Source organism: Xenia sp. Carnegie-2017, unplaced genomic scaffold (assembly GCF_021976095.1).
Source record: "Xenia sp. Carnegie-2017 unplaced genomic scaffold, XeniaSp_v1 HiC_scaffold_18, whole genome shotgun sequence".
Lineage (NCBI taxonomy): Eukaryota > Metazoa > Cnidaria > Anthozoa > Malacalcyonacea > Xeniidae > Xenia > Xenia sp. Carnegie-2017.
This window is the reverse complement of record NW_025813480.1, coordinates 566,532-593,527: the sequence shown is the minus strand read 5'-3', so window position 1 is coordinate 593,527 and position 26,996 is coordinate 566,532. Positions and strand designations below refer to the sequence as shown.

At 34.4% G+C, this 26,996-nt stretch overlaps 2 protein-coding genes across 14 annotated transcripts in view; both read right to left on the bottom strand.

Annotated features, from left to right (window-relative positions):
- LOC124437873 (serine/threonine-protein kinase/endoribonuclease IRE2-like) overlaps positions 1–2,664 on the bottom strand; it is a 29,868-nt gene extending 27,204 nt beyond the window's left edge. For all 9 annotated transcript variants that reach the window (XM_046987823.1, XM_046987831.1, XM_046987828.1 and 6 more), the window contains exon 1: positions 2,563–2,664. The gene's annotated coding sequence lies outside the window, so the exon portion shown is untranslated. The remainder of the gene's footprint in view (positions 1–2,562) is intronic.
- A 1,490-nt stretch (positions 2,665–4,154) lies between these two features.
- Positions 4,155–26,996, bottom strand: part of LOC124437874 (serine/threonine-protein kinase/endoribonuclease IRE2-like) — a 125,774-nt gene continuing 102,932 nt past the window's right edge. The window contains exons 8-21 of one of the 5 annotated variants that reach the window (XM_046987833.1): positions 25,060–25,293; positions 24,719–24,827; positions 24,319–24,379; positions 24,061–24,241; positions 19,921–19,967; positions 18,415–18,543; positions 16,762–16,806; positions 16,566–16,598; positions 16,266–16,301; positions 8,291–8,326; positions 8,083–8,178; positions 5,714–6,414; positions 4,976–5,350; positions 4,155–4,587 (exon numbers count right to left, since the gene is read on the bottom strand). In XM_046987833.1, coding sequence (XP_046843789.1) covers positions 4,570–4,587; positions 4,976–5,350; positions 5,714–6,414; positions 8,083–8,178; positions 8,291–8,326; positions 16,266–16,301; positions 16,566–16,598; positions 16,762–16,806; positions 18,415–18,511 — 1,437 coding nt within the window. In that variant the 5' untranslated portion in view covers positions 18,512–18,543; positions 19,921–19,967; positions 24,061–24,241; ... (1 more) ...; positions 24,719–24,827; positions 25,060–25,293 and the 3' untranslated portion in view covers positions 4,155–4,569. Of the gene's footprint in view, positions 5,351–5,713; positions 6,415–8,082; positions 8,179–8,290; positions 8,327–16,265; positions 16,302–16,565; positions 16,599–16,761; positions 16,807–18,414; positions 19,182–19,920; positions 20,197–21,033; positions 21,787–22,416; positions 22,969–23,466; positions 23,710–24,060; positions 24,242–24,318; positions 24,380–24,718; positions 24,828–25,059; positions 25,294–26,996 lie in introns of those variants that run through there. The other 4 variants (XM_046987832.1, XR_006945876.1, XR_006945878.1 and 1 more) reach the window with 4 other exon arrangements.

Below are 26,996 nucleotides of genomic sequence, written 5' to 3'. Positions count from 1 at the left end.
ATTTTGAGATAACATGCACTACAAAATATTTGACAGTTGCATGACGTCTCAAAATGATATGTGGAAATTCCGTTTACTTTTACTTAGGGAAGCAGTTTATATTTATTTTATGCTAAGTCCAATTCACACGACATAAACAAACCAAATTAAACCTTGGTTTAGCTCAACCCATGTCAAGAAGTCGAATGAATTAAACCCAGATCAAACCTGAATCAGTAGTGTTCACACACCAAAAATGACAAACATGGGTTCATTTGAACCTGGGTTGAATCCAGATTAATTTATGTCGTGTGAATTATGCTGTAGTTTCCATTAAATTATAGTTTGTTGTATTTACTTGTAATGAATGATGAACTTGTGTATACTTTGTTGAATATTATCCTAATTGGAATTAATGGACAATAAAAAGTAGAAACGTAATGTAGGAAATTCCATAACAACCTCAGCTGCGAAAAAATACTGTTTCACTCACAAATATTTGAGAAATTAAGAATAGTACGTTTCCCATATGCAATTAACAAACAATATTCTCGTGCTGCTCCACGTAAAGACGCCTTCTTTAAATACACTTAAAAGAGTGCAAACGTTTTGGCAAATATAGTTTTACAGTATTTCTAATTGATTGTACAAAAAAAAGTGGAAAGGTTTGCTAGCAAAACTAACCTGGATTTTGCATCAGTGATGGAACATAAAAATTTTTGTTTAACGAAAAAGCAACTAAAGAAACAGTAACTAGTTTAAAATCATGGCCCCTTGTTGCCCTCTTAGGCCACTAAACACACTGTTTCCCAGAGGTGCTGTAAAATAGTTATAAGTATGTTACAAAGTATTCAGAAAGCATTTAGCTACTGCACTTAGTTGATTCAATTTTATAATTTGCGTTCATTACAGCGTACATAAATGCTTTATAGCGATTAGTCCGGAATCGTTAGATTAATGGATCTCAAGATTGAGTTGAATTAGCATTTATAGTGATTTTAAGAAGCTATAAAAATATGCATAATGTCACGACTCATTATTGCTAAAAATGTGAAGTATAGCCATGATTTTTATTTAGCGCCGTAAAACTTTATTTTATAAGGTGAGTTATTATGCAAGTGAAAATTGCGTAGTATTGAAAATTGCATTTCTTGTATATATCTGTCCCATAAATAACCTTTACAAGCTTTCAAGATTCATCGGGTAGGTCTATAGCTACGCTATTTATGTCGAGCAAAATGGTCCCGCACCCTCCAAAGTTTGTACCCAAATTTCGGGCCTGCCTTCATCTAGGCCGATTACATAGCAAATGTTCTTAAATTCTATTTAACTATGTAAAGAAGTTATTTCCATGACCCTGATGTAGGAACTTTAAGTACATTCTATAAAGATTGCACATACAAGAATTTTGGACGGCACTGTTTATAGTTAGTATTCAAGATCATAACTCATATAAGTAGTCAGAAATTAAAGGCACTTTCCAATATGTCTTAAACATGTCAAAGTAAAGACCGACAAGTGCCGCTATCATATAATACATGATGAAATAGAGCTAATGTAATGTTGGCGAAAACTGCGTTGCAATTCATGTCTAAGCTATAAAAGACAAGATAAGTAATACGACCATATATAACTCATATTGCAATCATATTGCATAGAAATACAATTGTGAGAGAACAAGTCATTTTAAAATATTCGGCATTATTTGACTTCCTGTTTTAGGTTGCCATTGCATGCATGTGTCTAATGAACCGGTAACTTTGGCCGAGCGACTGTGGCTACCTTCACTTTTAAAAAGATAATATTCGCCGACAGTCTTGAACATTTGTTGAAGTTGTGATTGACTTAACATTCACCAAGACTATCAATGCTCTCTTAAACATAGAGCTCCCCTATTCAAATGGCTATTAACATGCAAACGACAAACTTGAACAGTATGTTGATTTAAATGCTGGAAAATCCAGGTAATTTTTCATTTACAGAACTCTCTAACAGTAGTTAGTCGCTTGATCAAATAATTAAAAAAGGAACTGTTCTTTTTTGTAATTTTTTTTATAAATTTTCACGAAACCGGTCTTCCCATGCAAGAAATAAGAAATTTGCTTGCGTGTCCATTTCCGCCTACGTAGTTCAAACAACTTTGTCATGACTAATAAGCAAGATAAATTTTTAATTTATAAGCTAACAAAGTTGCTCAGATGATATGAACTCAAAAATAGCCTTGTTATAAGGCTATTTTATTTGTATAACTTTACTTGTGGGTAAAAATGCAAGAAAATTGAAGCCTAATGAATCGTTTGGAATTGTTTTAGTCGGAATAGTAAAATCGCTTGATCCTTTCCAATTTTCCGTGATTTGTAGAAATCTATTCCAATACGATTAAAAATATAGTATTGGGATTTGAACACATCGAAAGTACAAAGTTATGGTGATAGAAATTCAAATTCATGGTGATAAAATCAAACATCTGACGCAATGGAATTTTAACATTGTCATTACATATACTGAAAGAATTCGCAAATTTTTATTGCAAAGCGTACCAGTGTTAAATCATGAAGAGAATACGATACAAATAAAACTTACAATAATTTCAGTGCATGTTCCACTTCTTAAACGTTTTTGCTTCGTCTGATGAGAATCAACTATCAAAATAATACGAATGACCTGTTTTGCATCGCGTATAAATATAATCTTTGGACAATGGAGCATTTCAAAAGATCACAGCATCAAAAATTCTTTAAAACATTCCATATTTTGACTTGGGGGAGAAGTGGGGACGGGGGGAAGGTAGAATAAATGAATTTGCGAATGATTTAATTCATATTTTATATCCACATAGAACTTGAAATCTGAAGTTAAGGAAACACCGTAGCAATGCAGCCGCTATTATTAAAAAAACACAAAATAAATTAACTTTATTTCAACAGATATCACCTCTAAATTTTCTTCATATGATTCATTATTCTTTTTTGATCTGATTGATGTCTTTCTTCAAAAATTTACCCCTCTAACGTTCTCTTTAACGTTTCTTTTAATTCTATCTTCAGCACGCGATGTTCAATCCTGAAATTACGAACGCACGTTCTTTTCTTTCTTCCTCGTTTTTCTCACCATTTTATAAACGCTTTTAATGAAAAAAATCACAGACATTTAATGACTGTAGACAATATGAAATCAAAAATAGAACAGGCTCAGAGTTTTGATTAGAGTAAGCAACATTAAATTTACTTTACCTTGTTTTGAGAAGCAAATTTTCAAAGTTCTTCTAAAACTTGTGGTTTTAAAATGCTTTGCTCCAAATAAATACAAGATATTGACAAACCTATTATGAAACGCTGGAGGTGTTTCCACTGTAAATTTGGCATATGAAATGTGCACATTGTTTATGTGTAAAAACAGTATTCTTTCCAAACATTTTCTCAGAAAAACAATTAAGTGAACGACACTTGGCTGTTTCAAAAAATGTCAGAGTTTATCAGCACGCCTAGGAACATAAACTTTACGTCTTTAATTTATTCTTAAGTAAATAGTCTTTTAAAATTTCTGTCAAGCCGTCCCCCGAGACCCACCATTACACTTCTACATATGGTACCACATGGGACAATTCATGAACATGGATATGAAATAGCTCAGGTTTCACACATAAACAGGTTTTCATATTTTTACAGGGGTAGTGCTAGTTAGAAGGCTTCGCACATTTGCAAGTGATCGTAAGTACTTAAAATGTATTTCCTGCTTATACTTTCAATTACTTTGACTGCTGACACGTATCATATTACATAACTTTCATAGTCAATCTACGTTATATAAATCCTTCAGAAATAACAGTTGTAACTCGTAAAAGAGTCAAAAGCAAAATAAATGTCTTAGTGTTTTTCATTCTAAGGTTGTCGAAACGTCAGTCAATAACAACAAAAACAGTCCTTCTCAGGACTATACCAACCTGGACGATCTACATTTATAAACATGTAAAAGTTATGATTGCCAACCAAGCCTGCCTTTGTATAATATAAATCATTTGCTAAATTCATGAATCCATTTCATGTTTCACTCCGTATGAATGGATCACTTAAGGTCGTACATGTGTATGTTTCATAATATTAGGGCTAATATGTCTCGACAATTTTTTGTCGATTGCAAATAACTTTTGTTTCATCGTTTGAACGAGGATAAACTTTTTACATAATGCAAATATTTCGATGTATTTAATACACATTGAAAAGTATTATGCGTTCAGATTCATTGTCACAATGATAACTATACTACTCAGTTCAATCAACAATAAATAATTGCCATAAATTATCGATTACAATGCACTAATGAGCAATCGAGATACCAAATATAACCAAAATATAATAACAGTTATTCTCAACGTATTATTTCTTCGTTATTTCCTCAATTACATCATCATCAAGTTCATGTTTTGCTTTGTTTCAAGTCGTCATTTGACTTGAGAATAAACACTCCTTTGGCTTGCCAATCTTATAAAATAGTTCTTGTAGTGGTCTTGTCCTTGGTCAATGATATTAGTGAAGACCAATGTCGACTTTAATTGTTATAGTCCTTCATCCTTAAATCTAATTACCAAAATTATAACCATGCCAAAATCTAAAAAGTTTATTACAATTAATGTTATATAATGCATTACTTAATGATGAAGAGTGTTTTTATTTTACATCTGTAAAAATATTTCTCAAACATAATTTGCGGTCTGTAAAATGTTTATATATTGATTCTTGATACTTCAATGAAAAATGAAAAAGGTTTTGAGTTCTGGTTTGTTTTTCCATTCATTATTTGATCTGACAGCCGCATGCACCAAAACAGGAAGATTTGGAAATGTTTCAAGAAAGTACTCCTTTGGATCGCCAATCTTTTCAAGTGGTTCAGGTTGTGGTGTTGGCCGTGGTTTATCATACCAGTGCAGGCAACAATTTCGAATAAATCTTAAGCAATCTGTCCATGAAGGCCCATATTTAACAATCTTCCCACTCACCTTATCAGTACAAAAATAATCATAGGCATCATGATGTATGCGACTTTTCCAATCGGAGGGTTCGCTATTCAAATGTTGAACGACACTTGAATTGACATCATTTATTTTAATCGGTCGTTGGTTCCCAACTTTACATAACATTTCAAACTTTACGTCATCCGACATAAGAAAAGGATGTTTCAATGCTTCGTTGGCTAATGGCCTGTCTTCTGGTTTTAGCTGTAGCATCCACGATAAAAGGTCTTTGAGCGTGGCATCCTCGATTTCGTCCAAGCCAACTGGGTTTCCTTTCAAAATGTTGTCCAGTCTAAGCCGTTCATGTCCAAAAGGATGTTTTCCCTTTGTTGCAACATAATAAGCCACCATTCCGGCATTCTATTTTCAATAAAAAATGGAGTTCATTTATTTGTTAGTTGCAAAAAATACAAGTTCAGTTCGAAAAAAATCCGAATAATGTTCTCCAATTAAGAATCGTAGCCATAAATTTTTTAGAGCAATCTAAATGAGAGACATACAATCGTAAAACCAATAAGGCAATAACAACAATCAATTCATTATCATACATATACATATTTTTATATTTTATACAGTACAATTTGTATTTCGCCACTATATGACTGTACAATGGAGGTAAATAACAATTTTATTTAAAATCATTATCACTACCAAATACAACATTCAAATGCAAACGTAACATTGACCTGTAGTTGGACCTCTAGTTCTACTTCAAGAACTTACCATAACATCAGACTGTTTATTGTAACGAGCTTTATCAATTGATGCATCACATGCGTCATATGACTCTGGAGCTATCCAATTTTTAGCTCCTCTTTGTATGCTCCGATGTGTCGAAGTTTCATCAGATAATATTCGACTTATACCAAAGTCAGCAATTAAAAAATTTCCTTGTACATCGCGAAGAACGTTTGATGGTCTCAAATCCCGATGAAGAATAGGACACGGACCACTGTGAAGATCAGCTAAACCTTTTAAAATCTGCTTAAGAATTGTAGGAAGTGCTTTTTGAAGATCATCAAATGTAGAAGATTCCACAAAACTCTCCAACGATTCTTCACATAAATCTAATACCAAATGGGTATATTCTGCGCCTGATTCTTCTTCAAGGTACCAACTCACAACATAATTTGAACGCTTTGCATTAAACTCAATCAAAATATCTTTTTCTTGTTTGGCTAACTCTGTGCAACTATCTTGAAGAAGTCGTTTAACAGCTTTTCCGTAACCGTCTTTTCCCAATGCAAGATAGACACGGGCTCCGTCACTTCCTTTGCCAAGTAAAAACTCTTCTGAGAAAATTACAAGAACACCATTAACAAATTTAAACTTTGTTGGATTTTCCCGCCAATATTTCTCCAATTTTCTGAGCATTTCCTCGTGCATTTTTGATTTATCAATACATTTCCACGGTTTCGACAATTCTTAAGTTCAAAAGAAAAGTAGATCATTCAAAGAAGGATGATGAAAAGGAAGAAATGACTTTATTTAGAAGTATCTTAAAGTTTCCCATATATTTTGTAACCTGAACTAAGAATTCCAATAATTAGGTGGGTTTTTATAAAACGTCAAACAAAGCAGTTAGGTTAATTACAAATATTTCCAAGCATACTATAAAGTTAAGAAACAAGTTTATACGCTTATAAGAAATATAATATGTTTTTTTGTCAGAGAAAACAAGGAATGATAGTCGTAAAATGAAGAAATCGCTGGCATGTGAGGCGAAAGATCGTTACATGCAAGAAGGTTAAGTGTAATTTCAATGATTTAACAAGAAAATCATTCAAGAGTCAGTAGCGGTCCAGGATAGGTCAAAATATATCACTAAAGACTTATGAGCTAATCATATAGGCAGTATATTACTTAGTCTTGAATATTCTTTACTAATTTTTTAACAACAGCGTTGTTATAGAAGTATTTTGAATTTTAAATGAGACTCTATAACTTATTTTAACTTGTAACCCTAGATCTGCCACTATTTAAGAGCTTTGAAAGAAATTCGGGCTCTTGGACTGATGAACTTTATTACATTACATGAATATGTTGAGAAAGTTGACCCCAGATCCTGTAATGTTTATAAATTGACAATGACATGAAGGTATTCGGCGTCACAAAAAAATCATGGAGGAAATGAAGACATAAAATAACCTGTTATATCAGACATTTTAAATGAACGACGAGTTTTTTTATCGTAAACATGTTTCGGCATGCTTATGCCATCTTCAGTACATCGAGTGAAGGTGATTGTGCTATTTACATGATATATATATATATGTGTATGTGACTATCGTTAAGTCAACAAAAACTACGGAAATTAACAAAACGCTTCTGTGTTGACTTAAAAATCAAATTGGTCTTCTCATCCTACAAAATAAAAAATCTTTTTAGTTTTAAAAACAGTATTCCAGCTCTACTTAAATCTTGCGTGGTTTATGAATTTTCATGTGCGGGATGTAATTCCCGTTACGTTGGTGAGACAACTCGCCATCTCTCCACACGCATCAAAGAACACACACATTCCGACAAAAACTCACATATTTATAAACACCTTCGCACTTCACCACATTGCAAATCAAAATACAGCCATTCATGTTTTCGCATCTTAGACACCGCCAACTCTCCTCTTTCTCTTAAACTGAAAGAAACGCTATACATTCAAAAACTCAAACCAGACCTCAACAAACAAATATATCACATTAATACAATATTTAACCTGTAATATAATATCTAACACTAATTTTGTAATTTAATACACTTAACGATAGTCACATACACATATATATATATATATTTACGATAAAAAAACTCGACGTTCATTTAAAATGTCTGATATCCATCGTGCTTTTAAGAAATTATGCACACATTGCCGAAACAAATTGGCAATGTTTTGACACATTGCCGAAACATGTTTACGATAAAAAAACTCGTCGTTCATTTAAAATGTCTGATATCCATCGTGCTTTTAAGAAATTATGCACACATTGTACATGAAATTATGCACACATTGTAGCACACATTGTACATGACAATTTATGAGTATCTTGCACAAATGCAATTGTAAAAGTCTTGTACAATTGCAACTGCAAAATTACCGTCATCCTTGAAAGTAGCTTCTGCATCGTTTTGAGGTTTGTAACTTTCTGTAGGCTTTCCTCCAGGCGCAGATGCAAAGTCTTTGGAAGGGCGCTCTAATAAGAAAAAATTGAGCACAAAATCTTTCGAAAAAAGTCAATATAATATTTTTTTCTATCCCATAGATGTACAAACAAACAATATTTTTTAACGATAGACCATACCAACCTGTACGATGTGGTGGTTTCGACGTCTTTATTCCTTCTACAGTAAGAAAATAAACAACAAAAGCATTACGCTAACGTTTAAACTTGACGAGTTAACTGGTGCAATATATTTCATTGCTGTTAAACAAAGATTTCATGAAGATAATTAACCTACATAACAGTTTGCCTGCATGTTATGCATGACAAAAGAGAAAAAAATGGACGTGCAAAATCCACCCAAAACTAAACATATCATTTGTATTTCACTTGTGTACGTCATATGCACAATTATCCAATTCATTTTTCCCCAACATTTATATAGCTAATAAATACATCTTAATCATGCTTTGGAAAGTCTATATTTTTCCAAAGATTTTGTGCTTATTGCGAACAATGTTTGATAGTAAACGCTTTGATCAATGATTGCAAGTGATCGAAAGTATTTTGTATTTCCTGTTCATGTACTTTATACTTTGACACGTATCATATTTCACTAGATGTAAAATTGTAAACCACATAAATAATATTAAAATATTTCGCACAATATTCGAAAGCAAAATAAATTTATTTGCTTTCGGCTTTTGATTAAACTACTTTAACTCTGGATGAGTAAATCGAGCGATGTATAAGCAATGCGAATAATACCAATTGGACCTATTACCAGACAGTAGATTGTATTATATACATGAATTGCACTTCGTCAGCCACCCTGCATTTGAATAACATCTTGGCTTTTAGATGTTACTTTTTTTATTAAGTTTTATATTATTGAAATCTCGTTTGCATAATCGAATGATCGAGCCCATGTTTAGTTCCACTTGACTGAATAAAAAGCAACATGAGGCAATATAATACAAGTCAACTTTTGAGTCGTAATGTTTCTAGATATTTCTCAAAATAACAACATTTTCACAGGATTATGTCACCGATGATTCTTTGCTTATTGTTTATAACTTCTGCTTCATCTTTGTACGCAATCAGACGCTTCACAGTTCACATATATCTTATGTATTACATACGTACTAAATGTGCGTTCTTATTCACTGTCATATTGACCTTACGCACATTACAATTTCACCGTAAACTTTCACTTAGAAAGTAAAGAAATGAACTGCTTCGGACTGCCAAGAAGATTAGAATTTATGCCGCTCGCAATGATGCCACCACTGGCGAAAATTGAAGATGGAAGATAAATTATCAATTACTTCACATTGCACAGTTTTACAAACTTCTGATTAAGGCAAAAATTTTATGACATGTAGAGGAAAACCGGTAGAGAGTTTTAACCCTGAAGCTCTATTTTTTTGGCTTTGTAACGACTGAGAATAAGATGGCAAGTTGTATCAAAATTTGAAAGTTGAAGGTGACGAGGACAATTTCAGCCGTGCAAGACATTTTTAGAAGATGAATACTTAAATTACAAATTTACAACAAAGTAAGAACAAAGGTATTCATATCTTCAACATATTCATCGATATTGAAGTTGTTTGTTCTTTGCTTCGCTTAATGACAACAGAGGTACTTTAATTCACATATTTTGATGATGTACATCTCGTAGAGCTTGGTGATACCGTTTTCAACTTACTATTGTTCATCAAATTGTCTTTCTGATTCTTTTCTATGTCGATTTGTTTTGTTTCTTCATTGATATAATAAAGACGTAATTTCAAATCATGATCTTTGCGATGTGAATAACAAAGTGTTGTTAAATAAGTAAATTTGTAGCAATCTTCCATAAAAGTCATTGCAGATGAAATTTTGGTAGCAGTAGTAGGATTCTGTAATATTTGTACATTCTTTAAGAACCAGCAGCATCATAAAATCTACAGTTTGTTTTAAAACAATGCAGGTCGACCTTGTTCTATCTCAATTTTCTGCCATTATAAAGCCAAGAAGACAAACTTTTTACGATTAATAATATTTACCGGTTATTCTGTCCCTTTCACAAAAATTTTGCTCGAATCAAAAGTTTTTATAACGAATAAAAACGCAAAAACTGTGATTTTGTAATACAAAAGTATAGTAAAGTAAGACCGATACCCCCAAGGAAGGTCATAATCAGATGAGCCTACTTCCGGCTTCAATTATCTCACGATATTTTATACAGGGTGCATTATCCAGTGTAATATACATATCAGTGGTTACTTCCGGGCTTGCAGCCATCGTCAATCCCAACATACAAAAGAGCATGGAAACTTTACAGTCTATTTTCGACACAATTATTCGATATGCCTTCTATACCTTTACCAATAACACCAACCAAACTCGCTTTTTATTGCATTTACGTTTCAACATCATTATGCTGCTTCAACAGCACACACTTACGTATCCTCACTCGGTTACTGTCACCGTTTGGCAGGGCTCGCCGATCCCAGCAAAGTTTTTTGGGTGCAGGAAATGTTGAAAGGTTATAATAAAAAGGGAACTCGAATGGATACCCGTCTACCAATCACTCTTCCTATCCTACACAAAATTAAAGAGGCTATGCTATTTTTTAGTTCTAGGGATTATATGACTTCCTTATTTCAAACCATGTTCACGACAGCCTTTTTTGCCTTCCTACGTATTGGCGAAATAAGAGTAAGCGACCGTTCCTCATCATGCATTCAGCTTAGCCAGATGAAGAGATTGTTGAATAGTGATGGCTTTACGGTTAGTTTCAAGATCACTTTTCGTGATTTCAAACATTCTTATAACCGTCAGTCTGTTCAAATCAACTTATATCGCCGATTAGACACGTGCCATGTGTAGAGTTTAGAGGAGTATATTACTCGTCGAGGGGTTTCCGAGGGCCCCTTGCTTTGTTCAATGCATGGCCACCCAGTGTAACGAAGACATTTCGATGCCATCTTAGCAAAAGCACTCAAACATTGTGAGCTCGACGCTCGTATATACAAAGGTCACAGTTTTCGCTTTGGGTCGGCTATTCATGCAGCCGAATCCGGTTTGTCAGACGCGCAAATACGAACAATGGGCTGTTGGAAATCTGATACTTTTAAAAAATATATCCGTACTCTGACCTTAGCTATAACTCTATAATCCATGCATTATTCAGGTGTTTTGACGGTGGCTTCAGGGTTTGGGGAGTCTATATTAGATATCACTTTAAACGGTAGTTATCAATATATTACATATAGATAGAAGCCACGCGGACGCCAAGCCGGTTACGTCTAATTTGTCAATTGGAGTTTTACTAGCCAAAGCAAGGGCACGGCTGGTTAATAGTTGTTGTTTTCATAACGATGTTGGTATTAAGTTTTGATGTTGTAACAAAGTTTTCATATTTGTACATTGATTATACGTTTCATTAAATTTGGATAAATGATTGTCAGTGTCCATTACACATTTATGTTCCGTCAGTCCACTAATCATGTTTGGGTGGGGTGAGTTCTGCCTATCCCACAGTCCTTGTGGCGTTTTATTCCCAACCTTTTCAGTGAAAATATTTGTTAAAGCATTCTTACGTTAAATTCAACTCCTTAAATTTGTAAAATTTAATAAATTATAATTCGGTATGCGCTCTACGCGCATATCCATTCTATTTCGTCACTGTTCTACGTCACTAGGAAGTCATGTGAGATAGAGCGCGCGATATCAAGATCAGTTCGAGCGTAGATTTCACAGCAATCAGTTACAAAAAGTTCCTTTCCACACTATACTACAAATTTTTTGAATTATGGCTTCTACAAGTGAAGAGTATACGACAAGAGATGATGTCGGAGATGAAGCAGCACTCCTGGGTTTTGCTGAACACGATGAACAAGATGACTTGATGGAAGAAAGCGAAGAAGTGCAAGTCACTTCAAAGAATTTGAATGTGGCAACCGCCCTTTGTAGGATGATTGAAGCAATGACTTCAATGAGTGAATCACTCAGGTTAATGCAGCAAACGTCAGCATCCTCTACAGTAGAATCTACTCGTAAGAGGAAAGCAAGTGCTTTAATCCCTGAATCAGGGCATGACGCAGATTGTGAAGCAGAACAACTAGCAGTGGACCCGTTGCTGGAAGAGATTTCGCAGACTCTAGACGAAACTGAGAAAACTTCACCAATCGTCAACGAGAAGCTCGCCTCAATTATCAATCAGCGTTGTCTGAATAAGCTGAGCGACGAGCAATTGAAGGAAAAACAGGCTAAATATTTTAGGCCTAAGAAATGCGATCGCCTTATTGTACCTAAGGTAAACCCCGAAATTTGGGGAAAATTAGACCGCACAGCTAGAGGGCGTGATTTACAATTGAGTGCAATTCAATCAGCCCTGACGAATGTCGGTCATATAGCAACACAAGCCACCAATGATCTGTTGGTTGCCCGCAATAACAGCAGCGAACTGAATATTGATAATCTTGTTCGTATGAACGCTGATATCATAGCGATTCTGGGACATGTAAGTTTTGAATTGTCTCAACGACGACGTGACGCTATACGTCCCAATCTCCATCGAGAATTTAGTACTTTATGCGCATCGCATGTTCCCATTACGAAATATTTGTTTGGAGATGAATTGCAAACCCAAATTAATCACATTCGCACATCCAACAAAATTGGCAACGCGACAACAAGCTCTTCTAACACCATTTGGCAGCAACATTCCAAACAACAATGGCGCCATTTTTTATCCCGTCATCAGGGCAACACCCCCTATCGGTCGAAAAGGAACCAATTCGGGAAGAAACGATCGGACACAATGAACGATCGCAAGTAGAAAACACTGAATTTTTAAGAAATTTTAAGACTTTACAGGTAAACCAGTACTCTTCTTTTGTACCCACGCTAATAGCGTATTTAAATAAAAGCTTGGAGACCTATCAGGCTGGCAGCATATCAAATTATTTAAGTGCTCACCTCTGATAAGGAAATCTTAGAGACAGTATCCGGACAGAAAATTGAATTTGACACAATTCTGATTCAAAGAGCTTTACCCAAGCAAATACAGTTACCCGAGGTTGAAATGAACAATATTGATTTAGAAATAAACAAATTACGCAAAAAAGGCGTTTTGCAGATTTCTCACCCTGAATCAGGGGAATTTATATCTCCAATTTTCCTTGCCCCATAAAAGACGGTTCTTTTCGCATGATTCTTAATCTGAAATCATTAAACAGGCATGTCAGATATCACCATTTTAAAATGGAGTGTGTTTGGTCAGCTATTAGGCTTATGAAACCAAATTGTTTCATGGCATCTATCGATCTCAAAGATGCTTACTATTCCCTACCTATTCACCCAGCATATCAAAAATTTCTCAAATTTTGGTGGAGAGGGCAACTGAAGTGGGGTTTTACGTACATCCGGATAAGTCAGTTTTAGTTCCCTCACAAGTAATTACTTTTTTGGGTTTCCGAGTCAACTCAGTTCTTATGCGAATATCTGTGACGACGGAACGAGCTGAGAAGATAAAATGCATGTGTTATGAGCTGCTACAAGCTTCTCACCCAAAAATAAGGGATGTTTCTCGGGTTTTGGGCACTCTAACTTCTTATCTCCCGGGCGTAATGTACGGTCAGTTGCATTATCGCTGGCTGGAAATGGATAAAAGCGATGCTCTTAACTAAAACCGGGGTAATTTTGACAAGACAATGACCCTGTCTTCAGAGGCCATACATGATTTACGATGGTGGCAGTCATCAATATGCACGACTTACAGGCAAATTACTCACAATGAAGTAATTGCGCCGTTGACAGGGTGGGGCTGCTCCCTAAATGGTGTATGTGCTGGGGGTAACTGGACGCCCTTGGAGGCTTCAAATCATATAAATTACTTGGAACTTCTTGCGGTATTGTTTGCCCTTGAGTCGTTTTCTTCAGAACTAAAAGGTCAGCATGTTAAGGTATTAATTGATAATACAACCGCTGTAGCTTGCATTAATCAAATGGGCACATGCCACTCAAGGTCTATTCACAAGTTGACATGCAATATCTGGACCTGCTGCATTTTGTATGATATTTGTTTGACAGCAGCGCACATTCCAGGATTACAAAATGTCACTGCGGATCGAGAATCTCGAATATCACGCAGAGAAACAGAATGGCAGTTGAACAAGACTCTGTTTACGTGTGCCATTCAAAAACTAGACGTAACTCCGAACATTGATTTGTTTGCGTCAAGGTTGAATAATCAAGTGAAACCCTATGTTTCATACCAACCTGACCCGTATGCTATAGCTGTCAACGCCTTTACGATATCGTGGGCCAATTATACATTTTATGCGTTCCCGCCTTTTAGCATAATTTCGCAAGTGTTACAAAAAATAGTACAAGAGAAAAGCACGGGACTAGTCTTAGTCCCTAACTGGCCAACACAAAGTTGGTGGCCAGCTTTAATGCAGATGCTAATAGCACATCCTGTTGTTTTACCTAGAGGAAAAATGACCTTAACTCTTCCAGCTCATCCGGATCAAATCCACCCTCTCCATACAAAACTGGAGCTACTACTTTGCCATTTATCGGGGAACTCCTCTCTGATAGAGGCATTTCACCAGAGGCTTCTCAAATCATCCAGCAGTCCTGGCGGACCGGTACCAAGAAGCAATATTCTACATACCTTAACCGTTGGCGACAATATTGCAACGCAAACAATATCGATCCTGTCGCGTCCTCTGTAGAAGAGGGCATTAATTTCCTTACAAAATTATACCAGGAAGGTTTATCCTACAGCGGTATTAATACTGCAAGGAGCGCCTTATCTACTATCCTAATGCTACCAAGTGGCATCTCGTTTGGTACACATCCACTCGTTGCTAGGTTTGTTAAAGGTGTATTTGTTGCAAGACCAGCTCTTCCTAGATATGCCATGGTCTGGGACGTTTCAGTGGTATTCGAACATCTTCGAAATCTCCACCCTCCGAAAGATCTCAGTTTGAAATCATTAACACTAGAAACAGTAATGCTCTTAGCTTTGTTATCTGGTCAGCGATGCCAAACACTTCATGCATTGGATATTTTTCTTATGGAGAAGAAAGAAGATCGAGTAGTTTTTCATGTGCACCAACTGCTCAAAACATCTAAAGCTGGTAAGCATGCTGCTCCTTTAGAATTTCGGGCTTATCCACCAGAGCCTGGGTTATGTGTATTCAATTACTTTTCCCATTATCTAAATGTCACTGCACCCATACGAAATGGTGCAAGACAACTCCTATTGAGCTATCAAAAACCTTATCATTCGGTCACTTCAGCGACCATTTCCCGATGGTTAAATACGTGTTAAAGGATGCTGGTATAAATACTGAGGTTTACAGTGCACACAGTACTAGAACTGCATCAACTTCTGCGGCAAACGCATTGAATATTTCTATGGACTCTATTATGAATGCAGCTACATGGCGTAATGAACAAACTTTTCAAACATTTTATAATAAACCAATTGAGGCGAAGAACTTTGGCAATGATGTACTTTATGCCATTTGTGAGACATGAAATGTGAAATTTCAATTATATTCTTTTGTTATTAGCTTTAAAATCTCACATGACTTCCTAGTGACGTAGAACAGTGACGAAATAGAAGTAGAAAATTAAACGAGACTTACCTGAAGTCGAAGTTTGATTGAAATTCTATGAGTTACTGTTCAGGAACTAGGAAGTCACCCGCCCAACTACTAACTTACTTCTTTTAAATGATGTTAAATACTACTTGCCTCCCAATATGTATGTGGACGTTCGCAAATTTTTAAAAACTGATCTTGATATCGCGCGCTCTATCTCACATGACTTCCTAGTTCCTGAACAGTAACTCATAGAATTTCAATCAAACTTCGACTTCAGGTAAGTCTCGTTTAATTTTCTAATTTATTTCCAAACTATGAGTGGTTTGTTCTTTATACGCACAGAAAACAGAGCTCAGCAAGATTTGTGGATCGACGGAGTAATGGGTTGTTTTAATTTGTCGTTAATTTGAAGCGATAAATAATTTTCTTGTTTACACCTGTGCATATAATGAATACATTATAGAAACCGAAAGCAACCATTTCTTCATTAAAATACTATATTATCATACCAACCTGTACGATGTGGTGGTTTCGTTGTCTTTATCCTTTCTACAATAAGAAAATTAGCAATAAAGGTACTATGTATTGTTAATGTTCACACTTGACGAGTTAATCGATATAATAGGCATATTTTGTTTGCTGTGAAACAGCGATTTTACAAAGACCAATTATGCACGAAAATGACCCAGGTAGAAGACAATTGGAACGCGACGTATAGGGTTAAAACATCATTTCATATATACAAAAATGTTTTTATCATACTGAAACAACTATAAATATTCATTACCTTAAGGTCTACATGGCCATACTAACCTTTAGGATAACGTTTCTTAAATATCTTTATTGCTAACCAAAAAAAGAAGTAGTTATATAAATGAGTTATATCAACTTGTATTTCAATATAGATGTCCAACTAAATAATTATTTTTGTCAACAATAGTGGCAACCCCAAAAATTCATAATAATTCAAAAGGCACTCATTATAAGTGTGCTGTATGACCATACCAACCTACATAACGTCGTGGTTTAAAGGACCTTTTTGCTTCTGCTGCAACTAAATGAGCAATAAAAAAATTATTTTTATCTTTACACAAGCTTCACTAGAAGAAGGACAAACACCATAAATGCTCTATTGAAAACCGCCTTAGTAAAGCAAGCATTTTATCTTTCATAACATAAATCATGCATAAAACATTAATTTTAAGTATATTGTAAAGCCATAAAGACCTACATCAATAACCTTGCATTGCTCATAAAGTTCTGTAATACATAAATATATATATGTTATTTACAGGCTGAGGGGTGCGTACTAAAAATATTTTTAAGTACCGACTGACTTCAACGGTAAATAACGTTTTTATATTTTACCCTAAAAATTCGGATTTTCCTGCCCACTCAATGATTATATGAAAATAACATGCAATAATTTATTTTGCTTGTAAATACATAATGTTATTTCTTGCAATCTGCTTAACGGCAGCAACGGGCACCTTTTTACGATATCCTCGCCGTGGCCGTGGTCCAAATTCCAACAAAGTGATATTTTATTTTTAAAATTGATTTAAAAGCGATTTAAATTGTTCAAAGGCGAAGCGAAATGCATTTAGATGGTAGCTATCACAAAGCGAGAGTGAATCTTACTATCCCAAAGAAGTTAACTTTTTAGAAAACTATCCATTTCAGTCTCGACAAGCCACATCCACCATTTTACAACGTAAATTGCTTTATTATAAAATAAACAAGACGCCTATTAGCCGTTCACTCTGGCTACTTGAAAATAGTGTTCAGTTAAAAACACTGCAGCAGCGTTTATTGTCAATAAAAAATACATTAGATACTCTTCTCGAACCTTAAGGTGTGCAACGCTTATCTTATTACGCATGTGATTATAAACCGTAGAGGCAGCAAGCAGATTTTATATTCTTACTAATAGCAACAATGAAATGGCTAGCCACAGCCAGGAATCTATATAATTTACAGCACAGCACCATAAGCTCACAGCGAAGTGGCCCTTATGCGTATTCCATATTCTGTGCCTATGTTAGCAATTATGATGTCATTAGGACATAAGCATACGTCGTTTTGGGCAAATTTGATTGGATTAAAAAACATATAGTCATATCGAAAAGCGATCTTCATTTCCCATTATACAACTGTTCTATTTTCATGAGACGAATAATTACGAATAATTTCATGCTTGATAGTTGATTCAATGAATGCTACAATGAATATTTATCTATCTACGGAACATGCAACATCTAATACCTAAAAAGAAACCGTGAGAAAAATACATACTTTGGTCAAATTAACAAAATTTTTTTAATTTCAACTTTCTACAAATGTTTCATATAGAACATTTCACATTGTTTTCAATAACTTTCTTATGATGTATATAAATTATGTGTGACTATTAGTATTAAAATTTATTATCTTTCCCAGAAAATGACATGAAAGGTTTTTTTGCGTCGCAATCGCAAATCATTAAAAATTGTGAACGCATGATCCAGCGGGGAGACTTAAAATGTCCTGATATGACGAGGAAAAAAACAATCGCATCATTAAGAAATCTGTATGAATCCATATAATCGTTGGAAATTATATTACACAATATATAACATAAGCTAAAGTGCATGACTCGCATAAATTCCACAATAAAACTTACTGTCATCTTTTGATGAACTTTTTGTTAAAGGCAGGCGTTCAAATTTTTTTTGCAATTCTTTGGATTCAAGTTCTTCATTGTAGTTGATTAATGCCATTTATTGTGTAAATTTACCGAGACTCAGTAAATCTGCAATCAAAAATGCATGTTTGTCAATTTCACTTGGCTAAATGAAAAAGATCAAAGCCAAGTTCTTTGCCGTTATTCCATCGATAAGGCGTTTGATACAGATTTTATTAAACAAAAGGCAGTAGATAAAATTCCTTTTTCTGTTCTCTTTGATCTTGCACATAAGATACATCGGCTGGCAAAAATTTATACATCCCTTTATGTAAAAAAAATCTGTAAACGTTGGAGAAAATTTATATATTTTAAAAAGCAATGTCTCTTGTGTCATGCATCTTCAATCTCATTTGCAAAATTCACAAAAATGTCAAGTTTTGCAATTTTTTCAAAAAATCGGTCGGGTCATCGGAGGCTGAAAGACATGGCAAACAATCCTTCATGTTATCTTTTTGGTCTTCAATACGAGAACTGAGGACCTCAATCGGGCATTTTGATCAGCTGGGATGACGTAGCATGACTATACCAAAGTCTCAGCTTTGCCATCCAAATGTTTTGCACTCGCGTCTGTTTGATTATTCAATTCAGATTCATTGTTTCATATTGTTTCCAACAGTTTGACAATGAGTGCAAGGCCATCAAAAACATTAAGCTCTAGCTTCTGCTTTTGCACCGTGATAATCGTAGTCATTCTTATCATCAACCTCAAGAATATGATCACAGATAGTGATATAACATACCTAAAATTGGGTGGTGAAGCATCCCCCCAAACCCTCCCAATAGTTACGCCGCTGATAGTTGTTATATGCTCAGCAACTTACTTGTTGTTTTCAACGAATGAAATTTTGGTTCATTGTGTTAGTACATATTGGGGCATATTTAAAAGATTATACATGTTAATATTTTTGCATAAATTAGCAAAGATATTAAATATAAAATCTGAATTTTGCCAGAAATTGTATATGGCAAACATAAGAAAATTTTGCTAGGTAAATTAAGTACGCGGCGAAGTATATTACGTACGAATGGTGAGGGGGTACCCAAATATTGCGTTAGAGCAAAGCCAATCTACTTAACATGCAACTATTTAGATTTTCAACAGAAAAAAGATCTTTGTTCGTTAGACGCCGCAAGTTTCGCTATCTTCCTATTATTGATTTTATTTAATTCTTTCTGATAAAAGTAAAAATCAAGCATAGCAGACTTTTTTGGGGAAAAAAAGCTATATAAAATATAATCTTAGGATTTGTTCATACAGAGATAAACAAGATAAGCAGACAGTCTCTTGGTGATTAAATTTGACTTCCAACGCAATGTAATTTCCTCAACTTTGTTTTTATATGTAAGGAAAGAATTCAGAGATGCAGCCTGGTATTTTAAAACGAACCAGTCTTTAATATCGACAAAAAACAAAGTAGCGACAACTAAGTCAGTAAAACCTACCAAAAATTTCTTCAATCTTCAAGAATCGTCATCGGTTTTGTTTCCGTCTACCTCATAAATCAACATTACACAAATGAGTTGTTTTCAACGTTCTCATCATAAATATTCAGCATGATTTAAGAATAGTCGGAATTTAATTATCTCAGCTGGGGTTTGGAAAAAATGCTGAGCATCCACTGTATGCACTATGAAGGGGTTATGGAAGAGAACATTTAAGGAATTTTGTGAAAGTTAAACTTAATGTCAAATGCCCATGCAAAATACTTCAGCAAAAACCTTGCCATTGAGAAATGACTACATCATTGTTTATAGGGAACGCAATTTTTATGCCGCTCTCACTCTCAGTGAGTGTGAGTTTTATATTGTGGGCGTTTCTCGCGCCGTTTACTTCGTCATAGGGCTTCGTGTCGCGACTCTTGGTAATTACTCACCAATATTTGATAAGTATTTCAACAAGTTTGATTTCTATAACGTTTTCCGTCAGGTTAGAACCAACAGTAATAACACCTTGTTTGCAATGTCGCCAAACAAAGATATTATTTGACAACGAAGAAATTAAAAAAAAGACAGTGGGAAGTACATTTTTTAGGGAAAAAATGTTATATCTTCTCTAGGGGGAGGGGAGAGATTGAATTATTTGTGAATATTCAATTTAAATGTCACACAGGCATGCACAAACATATGAAGAAATAAATAAAAAGTTATTACATAGACACTAAATGCACCCGGAAAGTGAAAATAATTAAATAAATGTTGATTATAGTTCATTTCAAAATTATTCAATTTCAATTTTCTTTCTCCTCATCGCTACTTTCAAACTGAATAAAAACTGGTTCTGGTGGTAGGACTTTTATTGGCACATGATGTTTCTTTCTAAAACCGCTGTCATTATGAGTCCACGATGAACTGCTCGTCTCTTTAATAAATGAACCGACATTTTTTCTACTTACCCTTCCATTCCTCTCACGCGTCTCACCATTTCGTAAACGCTGTTTATAGGAAAAATAGAAAATTTTGTTTGACTGTAGACAACATAAAGCAATGATGTGAAAGATTTTTGAAACTTATGTTAAGTAAATAGAATAGACCCATAGCAGTGCAAGGACAAAGAAATAAAACATCAAATACATTTACTTTATTTTACATATAAATACCTCTAAAGTTTCTTCATTATGCTTTTTTTGATCTGATTGACTTCTGTCTTCAACAGCAACCTCCCTGTTTTCTTTAACGTTTCTTTCAAGTTTGTTTTTAAATGATTTATAACTACCACGGGAATATCCATCCGTAGAGATATCTGATTGGCTGTCGCTTGGCCGTGGAGGAGTGGGTAAGAATTCAGAAAACTCACTGCCACTGACAATGGACATGATTTCTGGGTCATGTGATTTCTCTTCCCACTTTTCGTCGGAATAAATTGCTTGAAAATTTTCATTTTTAATTTGGTCTTGAAGGACAGGCGATGATTTATAATCTACTTCTGACGCATCTGAATGTGAGCTGAGTTGTGATCGACTAGAAGTTTTGTAATGAGTCGAGTTTTTAGCATTTTTAGCATGGGATAGTTTTGGACGGTTTTCAACAATGTATCTTTTACTATTACCACAACCATGACTTTTAGCCTCACAAACTTTCTTTTCGTGATTCATGTAATCTTGTGTACGAGTTGAACCTTGATATTTGGCTTTTCTTCTAGGTGGTAAGTAATAAGAGTGAACATCTTCATAATTTTCATGTCTTGACGGCTAATTTCGAAGATTTATAGTCCAGGCAGATGGTAAAGGTTTTCGTCTGCGAGTCGTCGAAGATTTAAAAGAATTTTTGTAGTTCAGTCTTGAGTGGTTTCTTGGCAATGATCTCCTTCGTCTACAAAGAGCAATGGTAATTTTAAAACTTTAAAACCAAAGGAAAAGCCAACAGGGATGTATTCCTATCGCTAATTGAGGAGCTCTTATTCATATATTCATGATATGCTGAATTAATATCTTTTGAAATGTATTGTTATCTACGGATTTAAAACATGCATATATGAATAAGAGCCACCCCCAATTAGCGATAGCAACACATCCCTGAAAGACAACGTGTGTGTTTGATAAAATTAAGCATAGTAAGCCATTGGAGGTGAAAAAATAACAGAGTAGGATTACGTGTGCAGTTGAATTCGAGTCAGTGACTTGTACTGCAACCAAGCTGTAATAGTATAACTGCTCTGTGGTAGTACAACTGATCTGTAATAGTATAACTGACCTGTGGTAGTACAACTGATCTGTAATAGTTTAAGTGCCTTGTGGTAGTACAACTGATCAATAATTAGTATAACTGCTCTGTGGTAGTACAACTGATTTGTAATAGTTTAAGTGCCCTGTGGTAGTACGACTGACCCGTAATTAGTATAACTGACCTGTGGTAGTAGAACTGATCTTTAATAGTTTAAATTCCCTGTGGTAGTACGACTGACCTGTAATAATATTGCTGACCTGCGGTAGTACAACTGACCTGTAATTGTACGACTTTCCTGGATGATCAAATGTTCTCACAACAACAAGTTGTTGATGATGAACACTAGACACATCATCGCCATATTGACTGTAACCCATGTTGGTATAATTTCTTAATGAATCACTGGGCATCATGTTTCTTGAAATTTTGTCATGTGACGCCATACTACGTGACGTCATTTTGGTTGTCTCCTTCGAAGAAAAGTTGATTGGCTGTAACCTCTCTGTACGTAGTGGAGCAATAGACTTTAGCTTCACATATTCTCCATATTTATCACCCTCATTGAAATTACCACTTTCCTTTTTTCTGTTTTCATGAAACTCTGAAAAAACTTCTATTCTTTGACAACACGATACTCATTAGCAACTCGTCCCTCATTAGATCCACGATTCTCGTGGGAAACACAAATCACATCGTCCACACGACTCTCTTTAGCATCACGAGTTTGATTCGCTGATACACCAGCATTTTGAAGGGTTTCATGAGACATCTGTAAACTGTTTCTATTGTCAACTTTACTCTCTTCAACAGACCCATGATCTTCTAAGCCTAAAATATGAACTTTGTCTGTTTTACGTTATATTAAACTTCACCCTTGTTTGCACCACTATCAATTTTATCCAAAGTATTTTCTCTCATAGTTTTAGTAAAAGTTTTACTGTATATGCCTCCTTAAGCAGACTCTTTTCCATCCTTCGCATCGAATTTAAGAAGACGAAGCTTGAATTGAAACATTGAAAATGTTTGTAGAAAAAGGAAATCAAGCGAAGTGATAACGGTAATTATTACGACAAGTTTTTTTAAAGAGTATATACTGAAGATGGCATCATGAGATGTTGAAACATGTTTATTTTAAAAGAGCTTGTCGTTTTTATTAAATGCGCTTTATCAATAGTGCTTTTACGTAGTTGCGATAACGGTGATTATAGAGTTGGTAACAATTGCCAAACATCTGGGATGTGACCACCATTTTCAGTCGGTGTAATATATACTGCAGTTTTCATTATTTTCTACAGAGTCTTAAACAAAATTGTGTTAACAACTTACCTCTCGAAAAAACATCTTGAAATAATTCTCTCTAATAAACGACCATTAAAGTTTGAAAAACAGATAAACCAATAGCAATGGCATGCGGAAACAGATCTTAAATTCCCCTTTTATTATTCCGTGCAGTCATTCTCGAGACTCAGTTCAACAAGTAAATATTGACATAGAAAAGATATCTTTTTTCCAGTCTTCAAAATGTGAAATTAGCCATATTCTTTGCAATATTGTTCATTCATCCATGTTCTAGAAAAGTGGATAGAAACACGAAATTTGCCGATTCGAAACAAAGCATTTTTTTATAAATTTTTAGTAAAAGTTTTCGATAATTGAATTAAAGGTTTAGATTTGCAGACTCACAGATTAGGCTTCGGACACCGGCAAGAAAAAAGAAAAGTAATTTCATACATACGCAGTACGAAACTACGAAACTAGATTATTTACGATAATAGTTATCGTTCATAGACGATGAAATCATTGCATATTTCATTCGTTAAGGGAAAAACATTTACGCCGAACGGTGGAAGATTTTCACATAAAAATAAGCATTCAACAAAGTCTTGTTTAATGTTTAAAGTTTGATGTACAAGTACTGACCTGTAATAGTTTGACTTTCTTAGTAGATCAAAAGTTTTCACAGTAAGAACAGTTGTTGGTTTTGAACATTAAACACATTATAATCATGTTGACCAACATAGTACACCTTCTCACCAGCGTGTTTATTGGCTGTAAACTCTTTCTTTAAGTCATGGAACATTGGTCCTTATATTCACATATCCTGCAAAATTATCATCAATGTTGCCATCATTGCTTTCCTGTTTTTTTTGTTTTCATAAAACTCTAGGTTAGACTTACATTTCACAACATGGTCCTCGTTAAATACACGTCATCGGGAAAAAAGAGATAGCTACGTCACCTACACGAAACGATAAAGTTTAAGCTGAGAAATAGTGTAAAACATTTACGTTATCAACAGAAATATAAACTAAGTGATGGTTAAGTACTACAGTTGTAAAGTAACTTTGAGTATATTTAAGTTTGTGTTGTAGATTTGTTCTATCATAATCGAAAATATCCACCAAATTTTATTTAAAGAAAACAAAGTTTCAACACCCTACACAGCCTAAAATGAAATTTTTCCACCTTTACGATTCGCAAAAGGGGTTTTATTGAGTAAAGATTGCTGCATTGATGGAGTCAACAACACTAATAAAATCTTCATTATCAGTGTCTGTCTCAAGGCTTATCAAAATACCTTTAATTTCACAGAATTTAACAGCGAATACATCGTTCCCGCGATATTTCATAAGTCAGTTTTTTGATATTTATGTTCACAATGTTAAAGCTTTTTCCTTGAAAATTGTCTGCAAAAAAAATTATTTCTATTTTGAGGTTCTTAAATTTACATTCAGATGTGATTTGGCTAATATCACCAACATATAAAATGTACATGAATATTAAAAGCCAAACATTTTACCACAATGTAAAGATTTGTAATGCATTCATTTTTGTCCAAGCTTTAAGTCGGGAATAACTATAGAATCACAGTGTAAATGTCGCAGTTGTGGCCGATGAAATCTTTACTAAAGTTAATACCATCAACTTTCTTTGGTTCTTTTTTTTTGTTACTTCTGATTTTCTTGGTGTTGACATTCAATAAGAGAAAAACCTTTTCTATAATGCTCCAAAGATTTCTCATAATTTTCAAGCAGCTTGTTCAATCCTCTCAATGCAATATGGCAAAAACAGACAACGTTATCTTTCTTCAGGTCGTCCACAAATCTTTCAGTAGTAGAACCAATATTACCCAGTCCAAGATAAACTTTGTTCCTGTTGGTTAGAACTATCAAATTATGTTGATACCTATTTTGCAAATTGTCGTAGATACACTTAATAATACAAGCAATTTGAAATGATAAAAAGATGAAGATAAAGTATAAAGACTAAACTATAAAGATAAAAAGCACTAACGCTGTTTTACTAACAGCAAAGATTTTCACAAAACAATGTTCTGCTCAACAACCACTTTTGTTAAGAATACATGTATTTGCAAAAAGTTCAATTGTTTTAGATATGCTCCATATTTCAAGCATAACATAATTATGGAATTTTCATTCTTACAATGGAGAATATTTAATTCGGTAAAAGAATAATTATATAAATATTTCTCTGATGTTATAGGGCGAGCCATTCGTGAAACTATTACGAACTCTGCCAAGGTAAGCAGCACATTTGAATAGGTATTTTTCCATTATCACCATTATGGAAATAGTGGGAAATCAACAAGCGAAACCTGATACTTTATACACAGAGTTGCCGGGTTTAATATAATTGCCATAGATCAGACATTTATTTCTTCCTTATTCAAATGTACTGCTTACCTTGGCAGAGTTCGTAATAGTTTCATTAGTTTCACGAATGGCTCGCCCTATAACATCAGTCAATGATGTCGAAAACCTTTCGGAGGAATCGGCGGAATTCATTGAAAACCAAAATCCTTTCTTTGTATGAAACAATCGTCAATAAGAGAGTTAACCAAATACAAAGCGCGCATAGAAATTCTGTTGGAAAAAACCGCTACCTCTTGGAAGACATAAAAATCCGAAGGGGGGAGTGGACTTATCATGTTTTGGCTTTTTTTGCTTCGCTAAGTGTATCAAAATTATTTTGGTTATTTGATATAACCATTTTGCGAAACGTGGTTGTTTGATATAACCAAATTTTATCAAAGGAAGTAAAACTGGTTATTTGATGTAACCAAATTTTATCAAAGGAAGTAAAACTGGTTATTTGATATAACCAAATTTTATCAAAGAAAGTAAAACTGGTTATTTGATGTAACCAAATTTTATCAAAGAAAGTAAAACTGGTTGTTTTATATAACCAAATTTTATCAAAGGAAGTAAAACTGGTTATTTGATGCAACCAAATTTTATCAAAGGAAGTAAAACTGGTTATTTGATACAACCAAATTTTATCAAAGGAAGTAAAACTGGTTGTTTGATATAATAAACTTAAAGCACGTTGTCACAAAAATGGTTATTTGAAATAAGTAAACTACTAAACTACTAAATGCAATTATCATATATAAATAAATAAATCATGAAAAATAATGCGATAATGTACTTAAATAATAAAAGCACATTTGGCGCCCCATTGTGTAGCTCATTCTTGTTCTTTAGGTTGACTAATGGCTGAAGTGGCTCACTTTAATCAAACATAAAATCTTTGAGCGAGACTAGGTTTTACTGTCAGAACTGCAGAGATCGATGCCTTTTTAAAAAAAAGTATGCAGTGTTGCACGCGGATAGCAGTATTTGATATGAACTGGAGCTCAGGTTTGACAAATAAAGTTTGATCTTACGCAAATATTGAACTTGCGATAGGTGCATATAGGGGTTTTATGTTATGTACCCATCACAAAGACTACAGAAAGTTCAAGAACGAAGTAGAAATTGACTTAAGAAGGAAAACAATATCAATACTGTCAGATTTAGTAAAGACCGCAAACGAGCAAAATTTATGATAAGATC